General features: G+C 38.2%; 1 protein-coding gene across 3 annotated transcripts; it reads left to right on the forward strand.

The window, feature by feature from the left end:
- Positions 1-48: 48 nt before the first annotated feature.
- SCP2 (sterol carrier protein 2) lies at positions 49-21,846 on the forward strand. Of its 3 annotated transcripts, none has more exons than XM_030032626.2 (16): positions 49-201; positions 2,829-2,883; positions 3,458-3,529; positions 5,418-5,549; positions 6,513-6,580; positions 7,600-7,726; positions 8,612-8,675; positions 8,933-9,019; positions 9,626-9,776; positions 10,667-10,814; positions 12,782-12,889; positions 14,279-14,432; positions 17,381-17,474; positions 18,065-18,194; positions 19,638-19,717; positions 20,947-21,846. In XM_030032626.2, exons 1-16 carry the CDS (start codon positions 160-162, stop codon positions 21,040-21,042), a joined length of 1,608 nt encoding a protein of 535 aa, XP_029888486.1. In that variant the 5' UTR covers positions 49-159; the 3' UTR covers positions 21,043-21,846. The 3 variants fall into 3 exon arrangements, with proteins under 3 accessions (XP_029888486.1, XP_029888487.1, XP_029888488.1); XM_030032627.2 differs by having other exon boundaries at positions 6,513-6,577; XM_030032628.2 differs by lacking the exon at positions 49-201 and adding an exon at positions 1,471-1,495.
- Positions 21,847-24,060: the final 2,214 nt, after the last annotated feature.

Consider the following 24,060-nt stretch of genomic DNA (forward strand, 5'->3'; position numbering starts at 1 on the left):
GGGTGGGTGGAGGGAAGCGCCCACTTTCCGGGCGCTTCGCCCCGCCCCTTCGCTCAGCTGTCGCGCGCCGCTGCCCGCGCGAGGGGTCTCGGCGGCGCCTCGGCCGGAGGGAAGCAGCGGGGAGGGGGGGGCGCGCGGGCGCGTGCCGCCGCCATCATCATGCAGCGCCGGGTGTTCGTGGTGGGCGTCGGTATGACCAAGGTACGTGGCCGGACCGAGCGGGTCTCGTCTCGGCGGCGCTCCTGAGGCGTCTTCCCTTCTGGCGTTGCAGGTTGGAGCCGCTGCCGGCGGCTGAGGGGGCGCGGGGAGGGGGACGGCGGCGTTGTGGGAGCCGTGGGCTTCCTCCTCGGGTGGGGGATAAGGCTCCTCACAACATGGGGTCGCTGTCGCCGGGGGGGGCTTTTGCTGAGGGGAGAGGCGTGTGGTGCCAGCCTGGGCCTGCCGGCCAGGCCTGGGCGGTAGCGGCTCCGCGCAAAGTTCAACCTTTGGTTGGTGTCTCGGGGAGGAGGGATCCGCCGGCCAAGTTAAACGTTTTGACGCCCGGTGGAGCAGGTCGATATAACAGACTTAGAACGGCCAAAGCGGGTCCCCGTGTCACCGCAGCCCGGGGTCAAGGGCTCGTCCCCTCGCCTTGGATGGCCGGGGAGCCCATGGGCTCAGGGCGACCTGGCGGCCGCAGAGCAGGTGCCCTGCGGACTCTCGCTCTCCTGACGGGTTTCTGCTCCTTCCTGGGCATTCGGCTGCCAGCACAGAGTTCACACAGTGTGGCACATGTTGAAAGAGGAGCAAAAGCTGAAGGAACCTTTTTTTATCTCGGTGGATGAAACTTAAGACGACTTTGGTATTTGCCAAGGTAGTCAGAACACCCCCCCCAGACACACTTTTTAAATACCCATGCAGCAACAAAAAAAAGTTATTTCTCCAGCATGTGATGTGATAGGAGAGGAAATAAGACTCAATTCTGTTAATCGTGTTTATTGGACCGGATTGTAGAATGTAAGTTTGGAAGTTATTGGACCTCACCTTAAACTCATTTGTGATGTGCTCAAGGAAGGAACAACAGTGTGGAAGAGACAATTAAAACTTGTCACCATATTGCATCTTAAGCATTTTATTATGAAGTCTTTTAGGATTGTATCCTTTCTCTTTTTTTAATCTTAATGATTTAAAGTCTGCTGAAAATTGGTATACCTTCTCAAAACAACAGTCTGTGTTTCCTGTGTGTGTGATTTGTCAGTTCCACAGATCATGCCTTTCATTTTCAGTAGTGGATCATCTCAGTTACCAGTTTAGCGTGATTTCAGAAATTGTCAATACTCTTTTTCTCTCTTTGGTAGCCCAGGTAACATCAGTTGCTCTTGCAGACTTTTACAATGATCAATTCACTGACTGATTTTTCTTATGACCTTCAGTATGAAGGTTCTCTGTCTAAATTAAGGAAAGGAGGCACTGCAGAAAGTACAGCTAAGTGTTGCAAAAGACTGGAGTTGGGGAGGTAAGCATAAGGAGGTAGCAAATTAACTTTTATATACTAACAGTGAAGGTCAAATAATTCGTAGAACTGTAAGTAGTTAGTATGAGGATTTTTTTCTTAGCAGTGACACTTTTTGTTAATGATGTAAAAATGCAAAACACATGTATTTGTTGGTGGACTCTAATGAGTCATACTACAAAGAAATACCACCTCTACTCCAGTGGTGAGGGGTAAGGTACAATATGATTCGTAACAAAGTGGAGTAAGGGTTGGGAAAAGGAGGCTTATGTAGAATTAAGTTCCATACAAAGAACAAGCATTTTCTTGTTACAAATAGGGTATAACAAAATAAAGTGGAAAGGAAGTATTTATCAAAGCCTTAGTGAAGATTATGTCATGTATTGTAACAAATCAGTGAAAATGGTGGTATTCTCTGTCCCACCCACAGGCTTTGGACAGGGTTGTTGTCCATCTCCACACAAGTCATGGATCTTCTTTAAGACTGAGCAAAAATGGTCCTCAGCTTCCATAAAATTGCACTATTTTCTGGTTTTAGACATCACAGGGTCTGGCAGTAGCACGTGCGAGTTGTGCAGATTTTGTGCATGTGCTTTTGGGTCAATGTCGTGGTTTAACCCCAGCCAGCAACTAAGCACCACACAGCTGCTCACTCACTCCCCCCCTCCCCCAGTGGGATGGGAGGGAAAATTGGGAAAAGAAGGAAAACTCGTGGGCTGAGATAAGAACAGTTTAATAGAATAGAAAAGAAACTAATAATGATAACACTAATAAAATGACAACAGTAATAATTAAAGGATTGGAATGTACAAATGATGCACAGTGCAATTGCTCACCACCCGCCAATTGACACCCAGTTAGTCCCCAAGTGGCGATTCCCCCACTCCCCCCAGTTTATATACTGGGCATGACATCACTTGGTATGGAATACCCTGTTGGCCACTTTGGGTGAGCTGCCCTGGCTGTGTCCTGTGCCAACTTCTTGTGCCCCTCCAGCTTTCTCGCTGGCTGGGCTTGGGAAGCTGAATGATCCTTGACTTTAGACTGAACACTACTTAGCAACGACTGAAAACATCATTGTTATCAACGTTCTTTGCATACTGAACTCAAAACATAGCACTGTACCAGCTTCTAGGAAGACAATTAATTCTATCCCAGCTGAAACCAGGACAGTCCATTAAATTAAATTGTTTGCATTATTTAAAACTGATTGTTCACAAACCTGTTTCTAAGTTAAATATAAAGCTTTTAAATATACCAATTTGAGCAAAAGGTGTATTAAATCTCACTGTGATTTGCTCTTGGGTTTTTTTTCCTTTTCTTTTTTTGTTGTCAGTTCACAAAGCCTGATGAGAAGAGCGTTGATTATCCTGACATGGCTAAGGAGGCAGGTAATTTAGTAATAAAGCATTTAGTTTGATTGCTGACACTTATTTTAAGTCTTACAGTTAATCTTTTTATTATACATATGAAGGAACAGCTACTGTTCAGTAAATAGATAAATATAAAAAGCAAATCTAAAACTGATAAAAAAAGAACACTTTCACAAAATCCATAACTGACCTGTTCAACTCAGGGGCCTTTCAGTACCGAAGTCAGAAGGATAGCTTAAAATTGAATTGGACACTTAAATAATTTCATACCTACCTATATTATTCAAACATACTTTCATTGGGACAAACAGTGTTTGTGCATGAACACAGAATTGACTGCATGAAATTTTCTGATAAAGGAGCTTGTTCAGAAGTCAAAATACTGCAAAATTGTCCTTGTGAGAATTAAGATGCAAGACTGTACTAACCATTTGCATCATATAATAAGGAATTTTTACAGCTCGTTCTTGTTTGTGAATGCATGAATCATACATACTATTCTAGGTATGCTTGTTATGGTTGTGAGAGCTGCTTTTTTTTTTTTTTTCCCTTCAACTTTAAACTTTTTTTTCAACTTTTCAACTTTTTCTAGGCCAGAAGGCTTTAGCTGATGCTGGGATTCTTTATTCAGAGGTGGAGCAGGCATGTGTGGGTTATGTTTATGGTAAGTAATGTCATTGGGAGGTGGCATCCATGACATTTGCAGACATCTGTGTGGATAAAGTATGGGGGATCCCATCAATTTCAGGTTATAATATTTAATTGTGTCAGTTTGTAGAACTCTTACTTTTAAAAAAATTATTATTTTTAGTGATCACAGAGCTATGTCTGTTTATTTGTGGAGTTTATAGTTCTAGTCATAGGTATGGAAAGACTTCCATAAAATTGTCTTGCAAATGTGTTTTATACAAGTAGCTCTTTCAGCAAGATCAGGTGGTATACTTATTCAAGTGGTGCAAAACTTATGTATTATGCTTACGCCAGTAGACTTGAAAATTCTTTTATTCTTTGCATGATGCTGTGTGTACACTAGAATGGATATGCTTGTTTATCCATTTTGAGTTGAAGACACTTGCTAATGGGTATTTGGGGGATCAGACGTGTACTGTGTCCTTGCACTTTCAGCCCAAGAGCACATAAGAGAGATCTGCTTGGACTCAACTCTAAGTGATAGATGAGATCTACTCTGTGAGAGGTTCATAACTATTTTAATCCTGTGGACATATGTAGAAACATAACCATGGTTTAACGTACTGTATAACATTATTGAGAGTACCTGCATTAGTATGGCTCCAGAATAATGCTTCACAGCTGATGTAGACAAAACTGAGTTGTTCACACACCAACGCAGTGCTGCCCTGCCTTCATTACCAGCAGGACCCTTGTCGTGGTTTAACCCCAGCCGGCAAGTAAGTTCCACACAGCCGCTTGCTCACTCCCCACAGTGAGATGGGGGAGAGAGAGTCTGAAGGGTAAAAGTAAGAAAACTTGTGGGTTGAGATAAAGACAGTTTAATAGGTAAAGCAAAGGCCACACACACAAGCCAAGCAAAAGAAGGAATTCATTCACCACTTCCCATCAGCAGGCAGGTATTCAGCCATCTCCAGGAAAGCAGGGCTCCACCATGCCTAACGGCTACTGGGGAAGACAAATGCTGTAACTCCGAATGTCCGCCTCCTTCCTTCTTCTTCCCCCAGCTTTATATGCTGAGCATGATGTCATATGGTATGGAATATCCCTTTGGTCAATTGGGGTCAGCTGTGCCAGCTGTGTCCCCTCCCAACTTCTTGTACACCACCAGCCTACTTGCTGGTGGGGCAGGGTGAGAAGCAGAAAAGGCCTCAACTTGGTGTAAACACTGCTCAGCAGTAATGAAGACATGTCTGTATTACCAACACTGTTTTCAGCACAAATCCAAAACATAGCCCCATACTAGCTACTGTGAAGAAAATTAACTCTATCCCAGCCAAAACCAGCACAACCCTCAAACAGATTTCTAGTAGACACCCTCGGCAGAAGCTTTTAACTTGCAGTCACTGCTTGTAGTGAGAGGAGATGATGTTAAATGACTGGTTTGAACCTTTTCCTGTCACTCCAATTCACAGATGCCTGATGTATTTCTCAAAGCAGTCAAAATCAGATTTCTATTATGGGGAAATCGGTTTCCATTACAAAGAGAGTTTACCATTTACTTTCTTTTTCTCTATTGATGACTGTATTATGGCAACTGAAGTAGGGTCAGTCAGCTGTGATACCTGTAGCAGCTTCCAAGCCACATGTCTAAGACATTTCTGTCCAGTCCAGTTACCGTCTGTTGATTCATGGCCTGTTGGCACAGAAGCAGGACAAACTTCTGTTTTTAAAATCTGATGATTTTCATCTTGTTTCTAAGGTTCTTGTACTGTGGATACTTGAGAGACATGCTCAAGATGACAGTTTGAAGGTTCACGTTTACAGTTTAAGTGGTAGCATTGCACATACATGGTGGGATTTCTTTTTGCTAGTGAAGTTTGAGTCTGTACCTTATTTTAATGTTGTATCTCTGTATAAAGGTGACTCAACCTCTGGACAAAGGGCTATCTATCACGGTTTGGGTTTAACTGGCATTCCTATCACTAATGTTAACAACAACTGTGCTACTGGTTCAACTGCTTTGTTCATGGCCAGACAACTAGTAGAAGGAGGTGAGTTGTTTTGCTCTGGGCCTGGGTAATACATATTCTTTATTTCTATAAATATAACTTGAATGAAGAACAGAACTAGTGAATGTGTTAGTACTCTGAGTTGTAAATGTCCTATCCTCATAGACAAAATTGTGTTTTCTGCCTCACTCAGCTGAAAAGGTTGGTCAGTTGTATATACAAACATAAGACCAAGCACTTAAAAGAGTAAGACTATCACTAAGAACTAGAGCATTATGTGTGCACCTAAGAGACTGTGTCTGTGATGCAGTAAGATGATGTATATGGATATAAATGTCCTTTCCTGTGTCATAAGCTGCGTGAACCTAGTAAGTAGCAAGCCAGTTAAGTTTTTTCTGGAAGAATTGTTTGGAGTAGTGCAGAACAAGTTGCATTATAGTACTGTAAGACACTAGACTCTGCAGGATGCAAAGGAGAGAAGAACCTGCTAAAAAGCATAGCTTTTTTCTTTTTTCTTTTTTTTTTAACTTGAAGTTAACACAAGTGCTTGACTAACGCATTTTTGGAAGGGAGGGTAAGAAAGCAATGTCTTGTGAGAGACTATGCTTTAAACTGACAGGTGAGTGTTTCTTTCTGTTTCTGCAGTTCCTTTGTGGACTTGGATACTTTCTTTCACTCAAATGCTGATGTTTCTGTAATGAAAACTGTAGTAATATTCTGTATGATTATTGTAGTATTTGTGGCAGAGACATAAGTGCTTGGTCATCTAAGATAATTGCTGTCAAACAGTTTAAAAATAAACCCAAACCCCGTAGTGATCTCTCATTCTTCCGTATCAATGTTTGTATCATACCACTCCCACCCCAATTTGACTCTCTTTCGAAAATGGAGAAAGGAGGAAGAGCAGCTGGTAGGTGTTTATGTATACTTCTTGTAATTGAATAGTTGTTAGTACATAACGTTGTTTATAATTGTGTTTTAAATAGCCACAAATTTTATTTTAAGGTTTGGCAAACTGCGTTCTGGCACTTGGCTTTGAGAGGATGGCAAAAGGATCCCTTGCTTCAGGTGTAAGTGTCTGAAACACTTTATATGTTTCATTGTAGTTGTAGGTGGAATATGCCTCCTCATTCTCTGAGTTGCTTTAAGAGGTTGCTGTAGGTGATTAAAAATAAACCATTATTTTGATCCATGGAAACTTCTGATGAGTTTTGTGATTGTGATTGCAGCTATGATACACAAATTTTGTATGGAATGTTTTAGAATTAATTTTATGTAGTATGTCAGGCTTCTAATATTTTGCCAAGAATGCATTAAAGGCAGGGTTAATAAGGAGTAATGAAAATACCAGATAGAATACTGAAGCTTTGAGCAATTGAAGTGTCTTTCTCAAAATGACACAGCAAATCAAAGAAAGAATCTGGGTCTTCTGGCTTTTGGCTTGATACTTACTCAGTTCACCAGTTAACACACTTTCCAAAAAACTAAGGGCTTCTGTAAACCTTTCTTTCTTGTCTCTTCTTTGTTTTTACTGGAGAAGTGTGTGGGGGGGTTGTTTGTATTTTGCCTTATGGCAAGCAATATTAGAGCCCATATGTTGTTTAATTACAGAACTGCAAAATTTGATAATATATGCAGAGGTTTGGGTGAGAAATGTTAAATTTAACAACTGATTAAAATGACTAAGAGTTGTCTTTAACATGCTTTATGATATTTCATCTAAGCTTAATTGAAAATACTAATACAGTATTAATTTTATAACTTGGAACTATATTAACTATAGGATTTTAAGCTGAGTTGAAAAATACCTGAAGTCCTCTGCTGAAAATAGCGACTGCGATAGAAGTGTTCCTTACCATGAATCAGTGCAGTGATTATAATGTTAAGCACTTTCTGCTTATTTACTCTTTCTTATAGTTGCGAAATTATGAATACTTCAAAACATGTCACTGAAGTGCAACATACTGTCCAGTGGAATTGTTACAATATCAGGAAAACCACTATTTTGCTTGAAATCCATGGCACTTTTGTGGTGATACTGTAACGAAAAGGAAATTATGACGTGCTTTATAACTATTTTTCTTCTTTTTAGTTTTCAGACAGAACTAACCCAATTGACAAACATTTAGAAATTATGATAAATAAATATGGCTTAGCAAGTGCTCCAGTAGCACCTCAGATGTTTGCAAATGCTGGAAAAGAACATATGGAGAAATATGGTATGTTAAAACACATATTTTCATTGTCCTCTTTTAATGAAGTGATTTTTTAAAATAATATATTAGGATTTAGTTTTTAAAAAATGATAGCATTCAGTGTCCTTTTACCCAAGTGCTACAACTGCAACATCTACAGCTAACACAGATGGGAATACATTTGGATAAGTAGTTATCTACAGGAAAGTTGGTGATGCGTAGGCAAACTAAACCATCAAGAGACAGAATTAAGGCTGTGATACAGAGTGTCAGGTAATCGTGCAAATGGTATGGTTTGTGCTTCTGTAAGCACAAGGTGATAAGGTTGTATAACTTCCTACGTTTTTTCCTTGTGTCTTAGGGTAGGTAGATAGGCTTGGGACTGTATTGTTTGACAAAAACTTTTGGGAAGTTGATTCAATATACAGTACTAGGCTGGTGCCACTGCTGTTTCTCACCCCCTCACCAGACAAGGGAATTAGCTCCAAGGTAACAGTCTGGCCTGTTAAGCATATTTTATTTGCATTTAGTTTCAGACTAGTATATGGAAAAATTTTAGACTAGGACTCCAATATTGCACTGCAGCTGTTTAGCACTGATAGGAAAATGCGTATTCAAGTTTCAGTAATATAATAATACCTCAAATAAAATACACTTACTTTCTGTATTTTTGTGTTAGTAAGTGTTAAATATCCAAGTAGGATGTTGTTAGCTAAAACTCAACCATGTTTAGTAGTCTTTATCTAATTTTTAGACTTAACTTGAGTTCTAAGGAAAGCCTTGATAATAATGAGTCTCTTGTAAAGATGCTTGTAGGGGTTAAATTCTTATGACACAGTATTTAAACTGCTATGTTAGCACTGTTTGGGTAAACAAAGTATTTCAACACAGCTTTATTTCCCCTTCCAGGGACAAATCCAGAATACTTTGCAAAAATTGCATGGAAGAATCATAGCCATTCAACTAACAACCCGTGAGTAATGGACTCTACCTCTATATTGAACGTGTGTTGTTGCTAAAAATTCATGCGAAACTGAGTATTATTTTTAGAAATACTTTGTGGAGTGTATTCTTTATTATGGAATGAGAATTATACCCAGCATAAATTCTATATCCAGTGCCTTATACTTTGTAAAAACAGCTCTATAGCCGCCTAATAGTGCGATATTAGTATGTTTACTGCTAAGGGCTGTGCTAAAACTAAGATGGCATCTCTTATGTTTTTCTTAGGTATTCGCAGTTCCAAAAAGAGTACACATTAGATGAAGTTCTGCATTCTCGCAAAATTTTTGATTTCTTGACTGTTTTACAGTGTTGGTAAGGACTTAACATTGTGAAATAGATCTTGATGTTAAGACAAATATGGTAGGACATCTATTTAAATACAGGTCTGTTTGTGTGTAAATTAAAATGTACAGATTATTTTAAAAAAAACTTTTTATAAATGAAACAGATGTGGAATCTCCTGTCTTGACCAAACACTATCTAGATACTTGTTCACACTATAATACAGTAAGCTGAAACACATTTTGTACTTTGGGGCTCTCACGACATTCTGTATGTTTTAGCAATGTGCATCCGTTGCTGTTAAGTGTTAATTCTTCTCTTCAGCCTTTCCTATACACTCCTGAAAGGCTTGTTGTTAACAATGTTTATAGCCAAGTAGAAGTTTTGATTTTTTTCTAAATTGAAAAACCTTAATGATATGTTTCTATTTTGTGTCATGCTTTTCAAATGTCTGTTATAAATATTACTGAAAGTGTCCAGCAAACAGTGATGGAATTTACAGTTTCAATGGCATCAGCTAAAGAAAGTGGTTTTTCATTTGTCCTTTTTGTTTTTTGGTTTGTATTAGAAGATAATTCTATGGAATATTGACATTACTAATTTAGAATGATGACATCATTATTTTCTTTCAATCAGTCCGACATCAAATGGTGCTGCAGCTGCAGTTTTGGCTAGTGAGGAGTTTGTGAAAAAGCGTAAGTTGCAGCCAAAAGCTGTGGAAATTCTAGCCCAGGTGATGGTTACTGATTATCCAAGCACATTTGAAGAAAACAGTTGTATGAAGATGGTAGGTTTACAATTCTGTATTCCCTGACACTCCTTACAGGTTTTTTTTAATACCTGCAAGTCCTAATGATACTGTAGCCATTTCCATGTCAGTAGAGAAACAAATTTTACTTTGTGGTGAATGTGAAAGTAATTTCATTTGGGCAGGTGGAGTAAACAAAGGGTATGGTTGTGAAATAACAGGAAGACATTTATAAACAGGCTATCAAAAACCTAATTTTTAACAAATTATTTAAAGGCTACTTTTTGAACAATTTGAACAGCAAGAAAAACATTTCTTCAATTTTGCTGTTTATAAAAGTAATGAAACTTAAAACAATTTTACTTATGTCTGTGTAATACTGAAGCCGAAATAACCTGTTCGGTGTAGTCATGATTACTTGCTTACGTAGAATGAAGGGAAAGACCTGAACTGCAAAATTTGGATCCCACTGCAAATTGACTAAAATAATTGGATGCAAGTCAAACCATTAGAATATATCCAATAGTTTCTACTGCAGTGATGTTCTGTTTGGGTTTCAAATACAATTCTAGTCAGATGGCTGATAGAAAACGGTAGCAAAACAGTTTGAGGATTTGTTTCAAGGCTGTTCGTCTGTGTCATGCAAAGGAGCAATTTGGCTTTTGAGCAGGGTTGAGGAAATAGAGGATATTCCCCAGAAAAGTTTCCACATGCCAACAATGAGACTTAGAATGTATTATTTCTGTACAGTTCATGCTGTATGAATATTAAACTCTGTGATATGTGATGCATTAAAATAAATTAGAATGCCATCTCCTACAGGTTACTTTCACTTACAGGATATATAGAAGCATGTTTAAGTGTAGAAATGAAATTGCTAGCTATGTTTCTTTAATGATATTTTAATGTACAATTTCTTCTTGTTGCAGGTTGGTTATGATATGACTAAAAAAGCTGCAGAGAAGTGTTTTGAAAAAGCAGGCCTAAAACCAACAGATGTTGATGTGATAGAACTTCATGACTGTTTCTCAGTTAATGAGTTCATTACCTACGAAGCTCTGGGACTCTGTCCAGAAGGTAATAGCATCCATGGAGATCATTGTTCTATTAAAATGGAAAGCATTAAAAATATCTTTTTATCTGTTCATATAATTAAGACTTTGAGTTGTCTACTGGACAGATCTTCTATATTTGAAAGTCTTATTACCTAATCTCGTAAGAGGGAAAAGCAAGTTACTGCTGCAGTAACATAAGGAATACCTGCAAACTCTAGAATTAGTTTAACAAATGAGTGTGTTACTGTGATTTCTGAAGAAATATACACAGCAAATTAAAGTGTTGGACGCTTGTGCAGGGATGGCTCTTTTAAGCAAGCAGAGCAAGGAAATTAAGGACACTTGTGATCTTTCTCAGTATTATGCCCCCTTTTCAGGGCTATGTACTTACCTACCCCAAGATTTCCCTCCATCTTTGTATTTCCTTTTAAGAAGGTAAAAATCAGACAAGAATTGCCTATCGAGGGCCTTACCAAGTTATTTATCTTTGATATGAATTTTTTTTTAAATCTTGAAACATCTTTGCCTTTGAAAATAGAGTTGTTGGCAAGTTGTGAACATGCCTCTAAAGTCAGCTGTATAACAATGCACAATCTGTCCAGATTAATTTCATTGAAGTGAGTGGATTTACAACAGGTTAAATGGCAGCGGAGCTTAGTTCTATGTATGTAAGTCAAACCATTAAAATTTTCTACTGAACAGTTTTTTTGTTTGATTTCAAATATATAATGCATTGAACTGCTACTTCGGTATTTGATGTATTTAAACTCTGAATGTATTCTTGCTTTGCATAAGTAATCATCTGATGTAATCTTTCTCTAACTTGTTTTTAACTAATTTTGAGAAAATATCATACTCTATCACTAGATGGTGTATTGTATTATGTCTAAGCTTTCTCACTGTAACAGAGAAGTTCATAGATCTTCAGGAAGACTTTTTTTGTGTTTGTTGGTCTTCAGATATTTGCCTTTGAATGCTTGGTTTTTACTGTCATCTTTGCTGTGTTTCTATAGTATCTGCAGTAAAAATGGTAAATGTTTGACATTATTTAAATAGATATATTAAGCTTTTTAGCTTCATTCATTTAATCAAAGATACAGAAGAATCCTGATGGTACTTGTCTATTTGACCAATAAGTCGTGTATGGTAATTTAATAGTACAATTCTCACCACCTTTCAGTCAGTCTGACATTAATAGTATGTGAAACTTATCTTGGAACGGTAGACTAATTAGACATAGAGATTAGTGAAATGGCATAAACCACATTGTGGATTTAGATGTGCAAGACTAACCTGGTATTCTCATTTAATGGCAGAAGTAAGTTATAAGCACAGGAAACGTGGCAGATCTTTTTTAGACTTCAATGTTAATAATGTAGGCTGAAGAAGCTGGTACAAGAATAAAGGAGTAAGGGACTGGTTAAAAGGGAGAACTGTCTGCTGAAGACATGGGAACTAATAGTCTGGAAAGCTAAGCAATTCTAAGCATTAATCTTATGAGTGGGTTTATTTACTATCTCAATGTCTTAAAGCAGCCCAGGGTACCGTTAGCTGCCTTTGTGGCAAGGGCTCATGTTCAACTCTATGTTCACCAGGACCTCCATGTCCTGGGGGTCACAAATTATGACTAACCCCTGTTTTACAAAAAACATAGTTATCACTGCAGTTTCATTCATAAAATAATGAACAGCTTCATTATATTGATTGTATCATAATACTGTATATCAACAAAACAGTTCAACAGAAAATTTAAAAAAGCTTTTCTATCAAACACTAGCCCTTTTCTTTCTTCTCCATGTTACGCTTTCTCCAGTGGTATAAGCAAGTCTCATTAATGTAGTTTGGTAATTTCAGTCTGCTCTTTGTAAAATCTGTGGTGTAGTATTTCCTACGTTTTGACTGACACGCAGCATCTTCGGTGAGTGGCAGTAGAATTGAAAAATCACTTAAAACCAAAAAAGGAACATTTTCCTAAATACTGTTTTATAGGAAGAGCATGTGACCTGATTGACAGAGGAGACAACACTTACGGAGGAAAATGGGTTATTAATCCTAGTGGTGGCTTGATTTCAAAGGGACATCCACTTGGTGCTACAGGTACGCAAAAACTTTTCATTTAGTCATGCCAGTTAGATAAGAGATACAGCTCTTGAGCAGGCAGATGCTTCCCACTTTTACTTGTCCGTATGAAACATGAGGGCTTCATAAGATGAAAAGGAAGCTGTGGAGTTGATTCTCATTTCCAACTAATGCAAGCTTTAGGGCAGGTTTACCATGTAGTATTGCTCAAACCAAAAGACTTGGAGTGTGAATTTGATCATTAGCACTGACTTAATTTTGTGGTGCTTTTTTTTTGTTGTTGTTATTAAAGCAAGCTGCAAAACAGCTTAACTTTTTTCTAAATAATTGCTCAATAGTACAGCTTCTACTGAATGTAGTTTGAATAACTATTTTCATATGTTGTCATCCTTTAAAAATCAGATTTTGGAGATTTTTACTGCATCTGAATAGCCTGTACCCTTGCTAGCTGTAATAAAAGCTATTTCTGTTAAGCCTTGGATGTCAAAATATTTATCTGATGTTTACAACAGAAGCTCAGTTAGTCACCGTTTCCCAGCAACATAGGTTTTCCTTTTTTTTGTTTTGTTTTTTGTTTTCTTTAAACTGCTACGCTTGCTTCCACATGAGATGGCTCTTGGATAAAACGTGTTTGGATTTGTGAAGATAATTCACCTTCCTTTCTTGGAAATGAGACGTTGTCAGAAAATTGGAGAAGAAGAAACCTTGTAAAACAACAAACCTTAATTTAAACAGCTGTAACTGCTAGATAATCTGCAGTTAGTGTAGGGGGGGAAGTATTAGGAGACTTTGGAAGAAAAACATTCCAGGTAAATGAGACTGTGGGTATCTGTTAACAGGATGAGAGTATTACATTGCTAGGTTTGTGTTACATTTTTGTCAGTTACACAGTGATAAATGTAGAGGCAATTACTGGTATTCATGCCTCTATTGCCATGGGATGGGGGGAAGAGTCATTAAAATGCAGAAAATGACGTGTCTACAGACTGTCAGCTTAATCTCACTGTAAAACAGTCTTGAGGCCAGCTATGTGCTAATCAGAGGTCATAGAAGTTGTCTTAAATTTCCAAACCATTCCAGGGCAGGTTGTACCACGGTACACGTTCTCTCCTTGAGGCTGAAGAGAATGTAAATGAAACCTATTAATTCTCATCTATGACTGGAATTACAAAACTTCTTACTCGCCCCCTTCGTTAACGTTTCGGGTGGCAACGCGTAAAATTCAGTGCATAGAATGCGGCTTCCTCCTCTGCCTTGCCCGAAGGCCTGTTGTCTAGGGGAAGGGAGAGGAAGGGATGGAGGTCTGTGGGTGATGGAGGGAGGATTAGGGAAGGAAGTTCGTGGAACACGCCTGGAGCGTGTTCCTGACGTCATTTAACCACTTACGCTCTGTGCTCGATTTTTCAGGCCTGGCGCAGTGCGCCGAACTCTGCTGGCAGCTGCGCGGTCTGGCCGGGAGGAGGCAGGTCCCCGGGGCAAAGGTCGCGCTGCAGCACAACCTGGGCATCGGCGGGGCCGTGGTGGTGACCCTCTACGGCATGGGCTTCCCCGGAGCCGCCAGGTGAGAGCCCCGCGGGGTTTCAGCCAGCCGAGAAGGTCCGATTCCACTGCGTAATGGCCTGGCAGGAGGAGCGGTGGGGCAGTTGAGGGTCTGCCCTCTGCGCCTAGCTGACTTCTGGAGGAGGAAGGAAGCGCTGTGGGCGGTGGAAGACCTTACAAAACAGTCACCTTCCGGGCCGTATCTCTACAGAGCAAGAAAATGCACTGCAGAACGAAAACGCACGTTCGGCATTCGTGTGCAGGTCTTGGCGATGCTGTCACGGGAAACTTTCACTTGGGGTTCAGTAGTGGTGTAAACTAAGCTCACTTTGTTTTGTCTTGACTGTGCTCCCATACCTTGGTGTTTCAAAATTCATTTTTTTTTTTTAGAATTATTGTTTGCCTCTGTGCAAGGAAGAAACGGCCCTGTAGACTAAAACTTGCTCAGCAGTTGGGACTGTTGTGTGCCTACAGCACTGCAGGTGTATACAGAGATTATAACTCAGTGTCTTATTCCCGATAAACAATATATGCTGTGAGTTATAAGTTATTGAAAAGAGCAAACTGGCCCATCAAAATGGCTCACATGGTTCCCTGTAAGGAAAAGTCTAATATTTTGAGGGGAAAAAAGCCAACAAAACAAAAAAACCCTTCCAGGAACAAAATGGGCCACATTAAAATGAATTAATTGAAACTAGGGACTTGCCAAAAAAAGCAAGACTTCCATGGGAATAGAGATACCCACTGCTTTCACTGCTAAAATCGTGAACTAGTTTGGTTTCATGAAGAATTCCGTTCAGCTGTATGTGTTACATGTGGTGTTCTAAGTACTCATTAGAATTCAGGCATGTTACTCATCCAGTCCTGGCTAAAGAATTTGCACTTGCAATTGTAGCGTACTTCAGCGTGAGAGGAGAACACTGCTGTGAAGCTGTCTTGCAATCTGCTATAGTTCTATGCTAGGATGGACAGGAATTGAGGGAAAATACTTAAAATTTGTAAATATACCAGAATTTCAGGAGATGTTTTTTTAATACACAGTTCCCTGTACATTTTCACTTTCAACTTTGCTTAGAAAGATTGAGCTCCTCTTTGTGGGTATTATGGTTTTGGTTTTAAAGCTCAATGCCAATGCTTTGTATTTGCTCTAAAAACCTGTGAACAGTAAAATTTGTCATATACTGGACTTCTAGAAAGAAATTCCCCTCCCAGCTCATATTTCAAATGACTGTTTTAGCTAGACCTGTACAATTCCTGGAAGGTGGCACTATAATCTCTGGAAGAGATAATGAGAGAAACAATTGAATTTTGAAGGGCTGCAGCAGTAACTTTTTGTAGTACAGCGTCAGAAGTGGCAATCCTGTCACTTTTGTAATCTGTAAGAGGTTAAACCATATGAGAAAATAGGTGTGATACAAGAAAAATCATGTCTTATCATAGATTTTCTTCAAACATGCTTACAAAACTTGGCAGTGGGTGTTGGTACATGGTTTTAAATCAGAGGGGAAGAGACTGTTATAAGGAGTATACTGTTTTTCATTGCTTTGAGCTTTGTTTTCAAAAATATTGCAGTTTTATGGAACAGGGAATCTGTTGCTTAACCTTGAGGTACTGCTAGAAGTAGTGCACTCCTGTCTGGGAAAGCTTTGCATGTATAGATGCAGAAGAAATTAAGTCTAATTTACTACAGCTCACTTCACTTTCTTCGGTATTGAGAATTTTTAAAATCCTTTCTTTGGTACAACTTGAAGCAGAGAAATCTTAGCAATAGTAGTTTTATCTTACGTTAGAGAAGCTTAAAAACCTTTAGTTCTCCCAAGGGCTTTGTGTGTGGGAGATACCTGACTCAAGGAGTTGCACTAATGTGTCTCAGACTTTGGAAAAAAACAGTGCAGCTAATCTGTTCAGACTCTGCTTATGTAATTGAATGATGTTGTGTATTGTGTAATTAAGGGAAAGGTGGTGGCATTTCATGTTTATGAAGATAACTTCATACCGTTTTTTCTACTGCAATGCACATAGACTTAATAATTGGATTCAGATCTAACTTGTAATTAGTGGCTTTAGTAATAGCTGCCAAGAATGTCCATCAAGGTAAATGACAGCAAGACTTGATCCATTTTGGATCAGTCTTTGAAACAGTTCTGCTTTTGTTTGTTTGTTTTGACACCTTACAATTTTATATCCTGCTAGTACAGCCTTGGTTTATTAGCAAAATTGATGTGTCCTCTTCAGATGAGACAGTCCCTACTATTGCTACCCTAGCATACATCTACAGGGTAGTGTTAGTACCACACAAATAAGTTCTAGCAACATTCCTTAAACAATTCTGTCACTTTAACAATATCAAACCTGACCACAGTTTTGAACTCTGCTGCCAAGAGATGGTAATAATTGTAAACTTGTTTTTCCTGCTGCTTGAATTGCCATTTCTTTGGACATCTCTATACTTATTTGGGCTCTGGGTGCCTTTGCAGAAATGAAGAATTAGGTTTCATGCTGCTATCAGGCCGTCCAGGTCACTGCTCCAGAGAATCAGGAATAATGCTTAGTACCTCTTGTGACAGCTGAGACTCACATGAATTGGGAGGCAAAACGGGATGTGTTTTGCCAGAGGGAAAAAAAAAAAAAAAAAGGTATTTCTCTGAGATGGTGCATGTGCTTCTCTCTCTTCACATGAGGTGTGGCAATAGTGTTTGGTGATTTATCTTAACAAGATTAATTATTTACTTTCATTATAAAATTAGTATCCTGCCCATTCATGCAAAAACATCTAGATACTTGAAGTAATTGTAATTCAAGGTGTCAAGCCCATCAGAGAGTAAGCTTCACTTTGATATCATATAGTTGCTCTATACTGCTAAAATGTTTCAGTGTGGCTGTTCTCGCTGGTGTTAGGCTATTCATGATAAATTGAAGATGCTGAAAATGTGATTAAAGGTATGTAAATGAATGGGTTTTTCATTTCAGCACCGGCCGTATTGCGGCTGTGCCTCTCAGTGCAGCTGTTGAAGGATTTAAGTCACATTTGGTCTTCAAAGAGATTGAAAAGAAGCTCCAAGAGGTATTGACTACTTCTTTTACCTACAACAGGATTTTAATTTATGACAGAACATGTGTGAAGCCTGATGGGAATATAGTAGCATCAATCACTTCCTCAGTATGGCTCATTGAAACAAATGTTACAGCTTTGAATTTTGCTGTGTCAGAAATCTTTCTATGCTGTGCCATGATTGTAAATTACTTTTTTCAGATAGTTCCTACCTGCATAAGGATATTTCAGTAAAGGCAAGTTTAGATTGTACGCGAGGAGCTTGCGAACTACACAATAAACTTTGTGTTTGGTGTTTGTTGCTTGCTTTGTAAGTGTGATTGGAAGAAGAAACCACATTTTGTCAGACTTAACATCAAGACAAGACTGTTAGGACAGTGGTCATTTTTCTTAGTTGGTAGGTTTTAATATAGATAGTCATAGTTCATGGGTTTTGGTTGGGTTTTTTTATGGTTGCTTAAATGAAGCCTAATAGAGAGAAATAGATATTTCTATGTTAGCAGAAAGGCTGAAGGTTTTTAAATTACTTTCTGTTTAATTCAAACTATTTTAAAATTATTTTGAAGTAAATTAATAATTTGCACATTACGTGGTCATTACAGGAAGGAGAGCAATATGTCAAGAAAATTGGTGGAGTCTTTGCTTTCAAAATAAAAGATGGTCCTGGTGGGAAGGAAGCAACTTGGATAGTAGATGTGAAAAATGGTAAAGGCTCTGTGGCAGTTAATTCAGGTCAGTGCTGTTTTATTATGTCATTGCAGAAAACACATGAAACTAGTGAAAAGAATATAAATTCATATTCTGTTTAAGCTATAGTGACCTTGAGCAGAAGTAGTGTAGAGCTACCTTAATTTTAAACTTTTCTTGTTACTGACACTTCATGAAATGTCATGTTTCAGACCAAAAATTAAAGGTCTTCTACTCTGTATTCTGTCTAGATAATTGCATGTTTTCTTAGAGGCTCCAGACAGATCTGTCATGACTTTTACAGGAATCAGAATTTAAAAAAAAAAAAAAAAAAAAATCAAACCTCAGGGGTTTTGTTGTTCTTGCCTCTTAAAATTTGGGCCAGAAATGTAATTTGTAGCTGTTTCTTCAGTTGCTTTGTTGGAGACACTGGTAGGTGGTGAGCTGGTCTATCTTGTCAAGTTACTTCTCCTCTGCAGTTAATTAAGCAATAAAACTTGACTGATTTTAATACTGTACCAGCTGACATAAATTTCAAGTTCCATTTTTAAAAAGGCAGACATAAGACAGACTGGGTGGTGGTGGGGAACCCCGTAAAATTATTGGAAGCAAAGGATTGTACCCTTGCCATGAAAATGTCTTGTCTCACATCTGAAGTCATGCATCCTAGTAATGTAAATAAAAAGCCGAAGACAACAGTCTGTCCTCAGACTCTCATACATCCATGAACCTGCATCGTAAAACTTTTAATTAAAAACATGACAGGGGATTTGATTTGGAATTAATTGATCTAAGTTATTACAAAAAGAAAAGCACCGGTTTCTGTTGTATGGACAACATTTTATGAAAGACTTAAGTTTAATAATAAGATGGGTGTAGGAAAAGATGTGTGCAGTTTTTAGCCCTTTGGTATATACATTAGTATTTCTATCAGAGCTTATGAAAATAATTTTTCAGCTTATTTCTGGTAAGAAGATCCTAAAAACTTCTGGATTTGAATTAGTTCAAATGAGTGCTTTTAGAATGCACATGTTGTTCCCGTTGAAGGAGAGGGCAGGAAATGCCTGAAATTTCACTGATGAATATCTTCAGAGAGTGTCACAGGGGAAAACACATTTATTCTGAGTTGATCTTAATACTAGCAAATTTAAGCTTGATAAAACTAAAGATGATTGTCAGTGCTTGCAATTAACATTCTGTCTGGTTACAAGTAGATTATTATTTCTTTTCAAGGAATGAATTTGCTTAGCACCTTTCAGAAAGGTCCATCTTTCTTCAGTGTTAAGATGGTCTGTGCTACAAGGTGGCACAGATGCCTGTTGGCTATTGGGTGAACTCTTGCTGATATTTTTATAATGGCCCTTATTTGTATGTACTTCAGGTACCGTTTTGCTAACCTGTAGTATCAACAGCTTCTTCATGGAGTTGCAGCTTCTATTACTGTTTCATCTCTCAGTTTGAATCTTCATAGTCAACTCTATCTTACAGATAAGAAGGCGGATTGTACAATTACAATGGCTGACACTGATCTGTTAGCTCTCATGACTGGCAAAATGAATCCTCAGACAGTAAGTATAGCAAAGATGAGATGATAAGAGGACTGACTTGTTTGTTTGAATATGTTTAAGTAGAAATCATTTAAATAAATCCCCTCCTCCAAAACTGCCATGGCTGATCTGAAAAATGACAGTTCTTGACTTTCTCTGAAAAAATTGGCCAAAGTAAGATTAATCAAGACAGACAGTATCTACTCTGAACAGGTACATACTATCTCAGACATCCTGCAAGTAATCCAGAAGGGGATATAATAGTGCTTGGTTTGCAGAGAAGAGGGGGAAACTAGTGTTTGCAGTGTGACTTAAGAAGGGAGGAAGGTTGGCCCTCTGTTTGGAGGGCTTTACGCTCATAGCTGGCATTAGTATAAGGAGTAATCTTGATGCTGAAAAATAGAAGTCGAGGTGAGCATCCACTGAATGCCTATTATTTGGTTTTTTATTCCTCAGTGTGTCAAAAGCAGCCATAGTGTACAAAGAAACCAGACGTTTAAGTGAATTTTAAGTTGCTGTTCCGTACTTCTAAATTTGTTCTGGGTAACATTCTTTTAAGTTCTTGGTCTGGTAATCACAGGGTAAATAAGAATTTTCACAAACTAAAGTGTGTCTAGGAGAAGTTTGAAGGTAAAACACATTATAGAAATGTTGTAACATACATGTAGGAAATTCAGAAGCAATTGCAATTTTACATCTACGGTTTGGGTATTTTAGTGCATGCAGTTCATCTTTCCAGAAGGCCCAGAGGACAAAACCCCAAATCTTTAGTGTGTCTGCTTTGCAAACTAGATTTGTAAAACTGAATTCATTAGTAACAAAACCAGTAATGGCTAGGGGTATTTGAGTAAGAAATCAGTTGTGGCATCTACTGTACACTATTGCTTTACTGTCCTCAATTGAAATAGTGAACTTTTATGCTATGAACTGTCATCACCAAAACATAGGGTATTCTGCCCTGCTTTGTATACAGATCCATCATTATGATAATCCAAGAAACAAGCAATACCAAGTTTATTCTCTTCAGCTACCACAAATATAATAAGCATACAACTTCTTCCGTTTACTATTCTACCTTCTAGTGTCAGAAAATACGTTTGTTGATGAATGTGAGGTGTCTGCTAGAACTGTTGCAATTACAAAACTGCAGGCCAGGACCTGCACATAGATAATAGCCCAGAACTTTTGGGAGGGGCACATTTGTGGTAATATGTTGTACTGCTTTTCATATAATCTTTCTTTCTTTTTAGGCATTCTTTCAAGGCAAATTGAAGGTTTCTGGGAACATGGGCATGGCAATGAAACTTCAGAATCTACAACTTCAGCCAGGCAAAGCTAAACTTTGAGCTCATTAAACAGTCAGTACTTGATATTCTTGACAAAAAAGTAGAATGAAACTAGACATTATCAATAGTATGGCACAGGCTGGGTTTGATTGGACCTCTCTCACCTAAATTCTGTGGTTAGAGACCTTAATTCTCTTAATAAATTCCATCAGTTTCTCTATGGCAAAGATTTTTAGGCTAAGCTTGAGGCACTAACTCTTACAAATGGTATATGGTGGGTATTTGTGACAATTTTTGTTTTAATAAATACGAAAAATTTTACAGAACTTAGAGCTGAATGAGGCTACTTGCTGTTGTTCAGGTTGGGAAGAGAGTGAGAAAGTTAATAATAGTTTGACATATCAATTAAATGAGTTGCATTTTTTTTAAAAGCTGTAATAGCGGGTCATACAAATGCTTTCAGACTTCCATTCTAACAAATTTGCTGCTGCTTAAATTAAAGTGGTCTTATAAAGGGGATCTCTGACAACATTTTTTTTAGAATAGGCTTTAGGAATTTGCTATAAAATACTTTTCTTATTACTACTTTGGAATTAAAAAATAAACAACATCTCCAGAAGTAAGTAGGAACCAGAACATTGCTTTGAGATTCACAGGATCTGATAATACTTCACCTTGAAAAAATTAGGTTCGCCAGGAGAGCAGAGAGGGAATATAACCAACATTTTACCTGTTTTCTCCTGAGAAAATCTGGTGTTGATCATTATGAAATTCTTATCAGTAATGTAAATGCTTTAACTGGTGTTTTGAGAAAATGTATTCTGGTTGGAAGTTTAATAGAAAATTAAATATACTTTTCCTGTTCTTCTGTGTGTCTCTTCCTCAGATTTGTAAACGTGGATTTCATGTTAATGCACGGAATTGACTATTTTATACAGGTTGTCATGAAGGGTGCCTGCAGTCATCCATTTTTTCTTCCTCTGGCATTGTCAGTAGATACTGCATAAACTATGTGTCAGTCCAGTATATACACCTCACATCCTCACATATGTGGGCCATGACTGAGGAACTTATGCATAAACTTTCACTTCCCTCATTCAGCTAAAATCATAATAGAAATGAGCTAATTCAAGCCAATCATTCTGCTTATCTAGTGTGAATGGTTAACAGATTGCTGAGCAGTAAGAATGGCTGTACTGAATCAGACCAAAAATCGATCTAGCCCGCTATATTTTCTGGCCATTGATACCTTGGAAGGAATATTAAGATGGCTGAAACATCTATTTACCCAGAATACTTTCCCTGCTGCCAGTGATTTTAATTTTTTTTTTCTAGCTCACAAATTTGAGCCAGAAGTGGTATGTCTGTATCTAAAGTTCTTGGTGGATAGTTTTTCATGGTCTTTCGTTTGTCCAGTCCCTGTTTGAATCCTTGACAGCATTTTTAGCATGGGTCAAGAATTTCTATAGCTTACCTACATGCCACGTGGAATTAAATTTATTCCTTTTTATCTTATATATTGCAGTGTTATTTTATACGTCTTAGTTGCTTTTTTTTGTTGTTTGTTTTTTTGTTGTTTGGTTTTTACTGGAAGAAACAGTGAAACAGCTTCGAAGCACTCCTGGTGTTTACAGTCTTGCCCTATCACCTTCAGGCTTCACGGCTTAAAGAAGAGGACATTCTATTTAACTGTGTCACATGGAGAGACCCTTGAAACCTTTTGGCCATCCACATATCCCTTCCTGTATGCTGCATTCCGATTGTTCTGTTAAAAAGCTTTCAAGATACAAGAGCATTTTCAGCTTTTATTTTTCTTTCCTCAGTTGCTTTTCTGACCACTACTAGTTTTGAGCTGATGTTTTCTTAGATCTCTTAAAACTGGGGGCTCATTTCTTTCATATTAACTCAGTGCTTATTTCTGCACTGTGAAGCTCAAACTTTTCTTTTTAATTATTGTTCCATATGCATCACTTTTCTTTATACTGAATTTCAACTGTCTGTTTTACTGTCCAGGCACTCAGTGGTCAGACCTGCTTGCAGGTCTTGTACTTAGCCCTGGTCTTTAATATCTGGATGAATTGACTTTTATCACCCCACTGTTCATCTTCTTTTCCAAGGCATTAGTTTGATGTTAAATAGGACAGATACGGCTTTGCTCCACCGTAAACTACTTAATATACAATCTGGTCATATGAATCGGGTTTCCTCTTGTGTACTTGTTCATTGACTTATTCAAAGGATTGGAGTAGATAGGAGTCATGTCTCTCAAATGACGTGTTAGCTCTCTGCAAAGTGACATTTGCTAATGTATCCACCACTTTTTGTAAATTCTTGCCATTTGGCTTGTGGGTTAAAATAAAGGGGAATTACGGGATTGCAGCAGTAATTCTGTGCTGAAAACAATTTGTTCCTCTGCACAGAGTTGCATATACACTCTTGCATTAGCAAGCTTTGTCCTCCTTTTGAATCACTGATACTACCAGAAGAGCTTTGAGTAGACATCTGTTATGAAAGCTAAGAACATGTCTTTTCCAAGAGTTTTGAGCATGGACACAACATATTTCTGGCCACTCTTTAAAGAAGCAAATTAATTTTGAAGTGTAAACAAGCTAACATAGATCACAGTAGTCCATACCAATAAATGTTTAAGTAAGATGTGCTCATCTGCAGATTGAAATTGTGGGGGGTTTTTTTGGGGAGGGGGGAAGTTGTGCAGGAATACTAAAAAAAAAAAAACAAACCAGTGCAAAAATAACTTTGGAGTTTGTTCGCTACCAAGAGAAAGAATATCCAAGGCTGAGACCCTGGCCTTCAGAGAAATCTCTAGGTTTGTACAGGCCCAGGACTTTCAGGGTTGGGCACTTGCAGATATGATGTCGTTAAAACAGAAAAATCCTAAATTAAATGTAGATGTTTATTTCACTTATCCATTGTAGCTAGAGGGAGTAATGGAGAAGTTAGCACAGCCTTCTTTCTCTGCTTGCAAGTAAGAGAACTAGTCAATTTTGTATTTCTCCTTCTGGAGTATTTAAGAATATGGAGTAAAGGACAAAGTTTTATATTTACCCCATCTACCAG

This window comes from Aquila chrysaetos, chromosome 12, assembly GCF_900496995.4.
Source record: "Aquila chrysaetos chrysaetos chromosome 12, bAquChr1.4, whole genome shotgun sequence".
Taxonomy (NCBI): Eukaryota; Metazoa; Chordata; class Aves; order Accipitriformes; family Accipitridae; genus Aquila; species Aquila chrysaetos.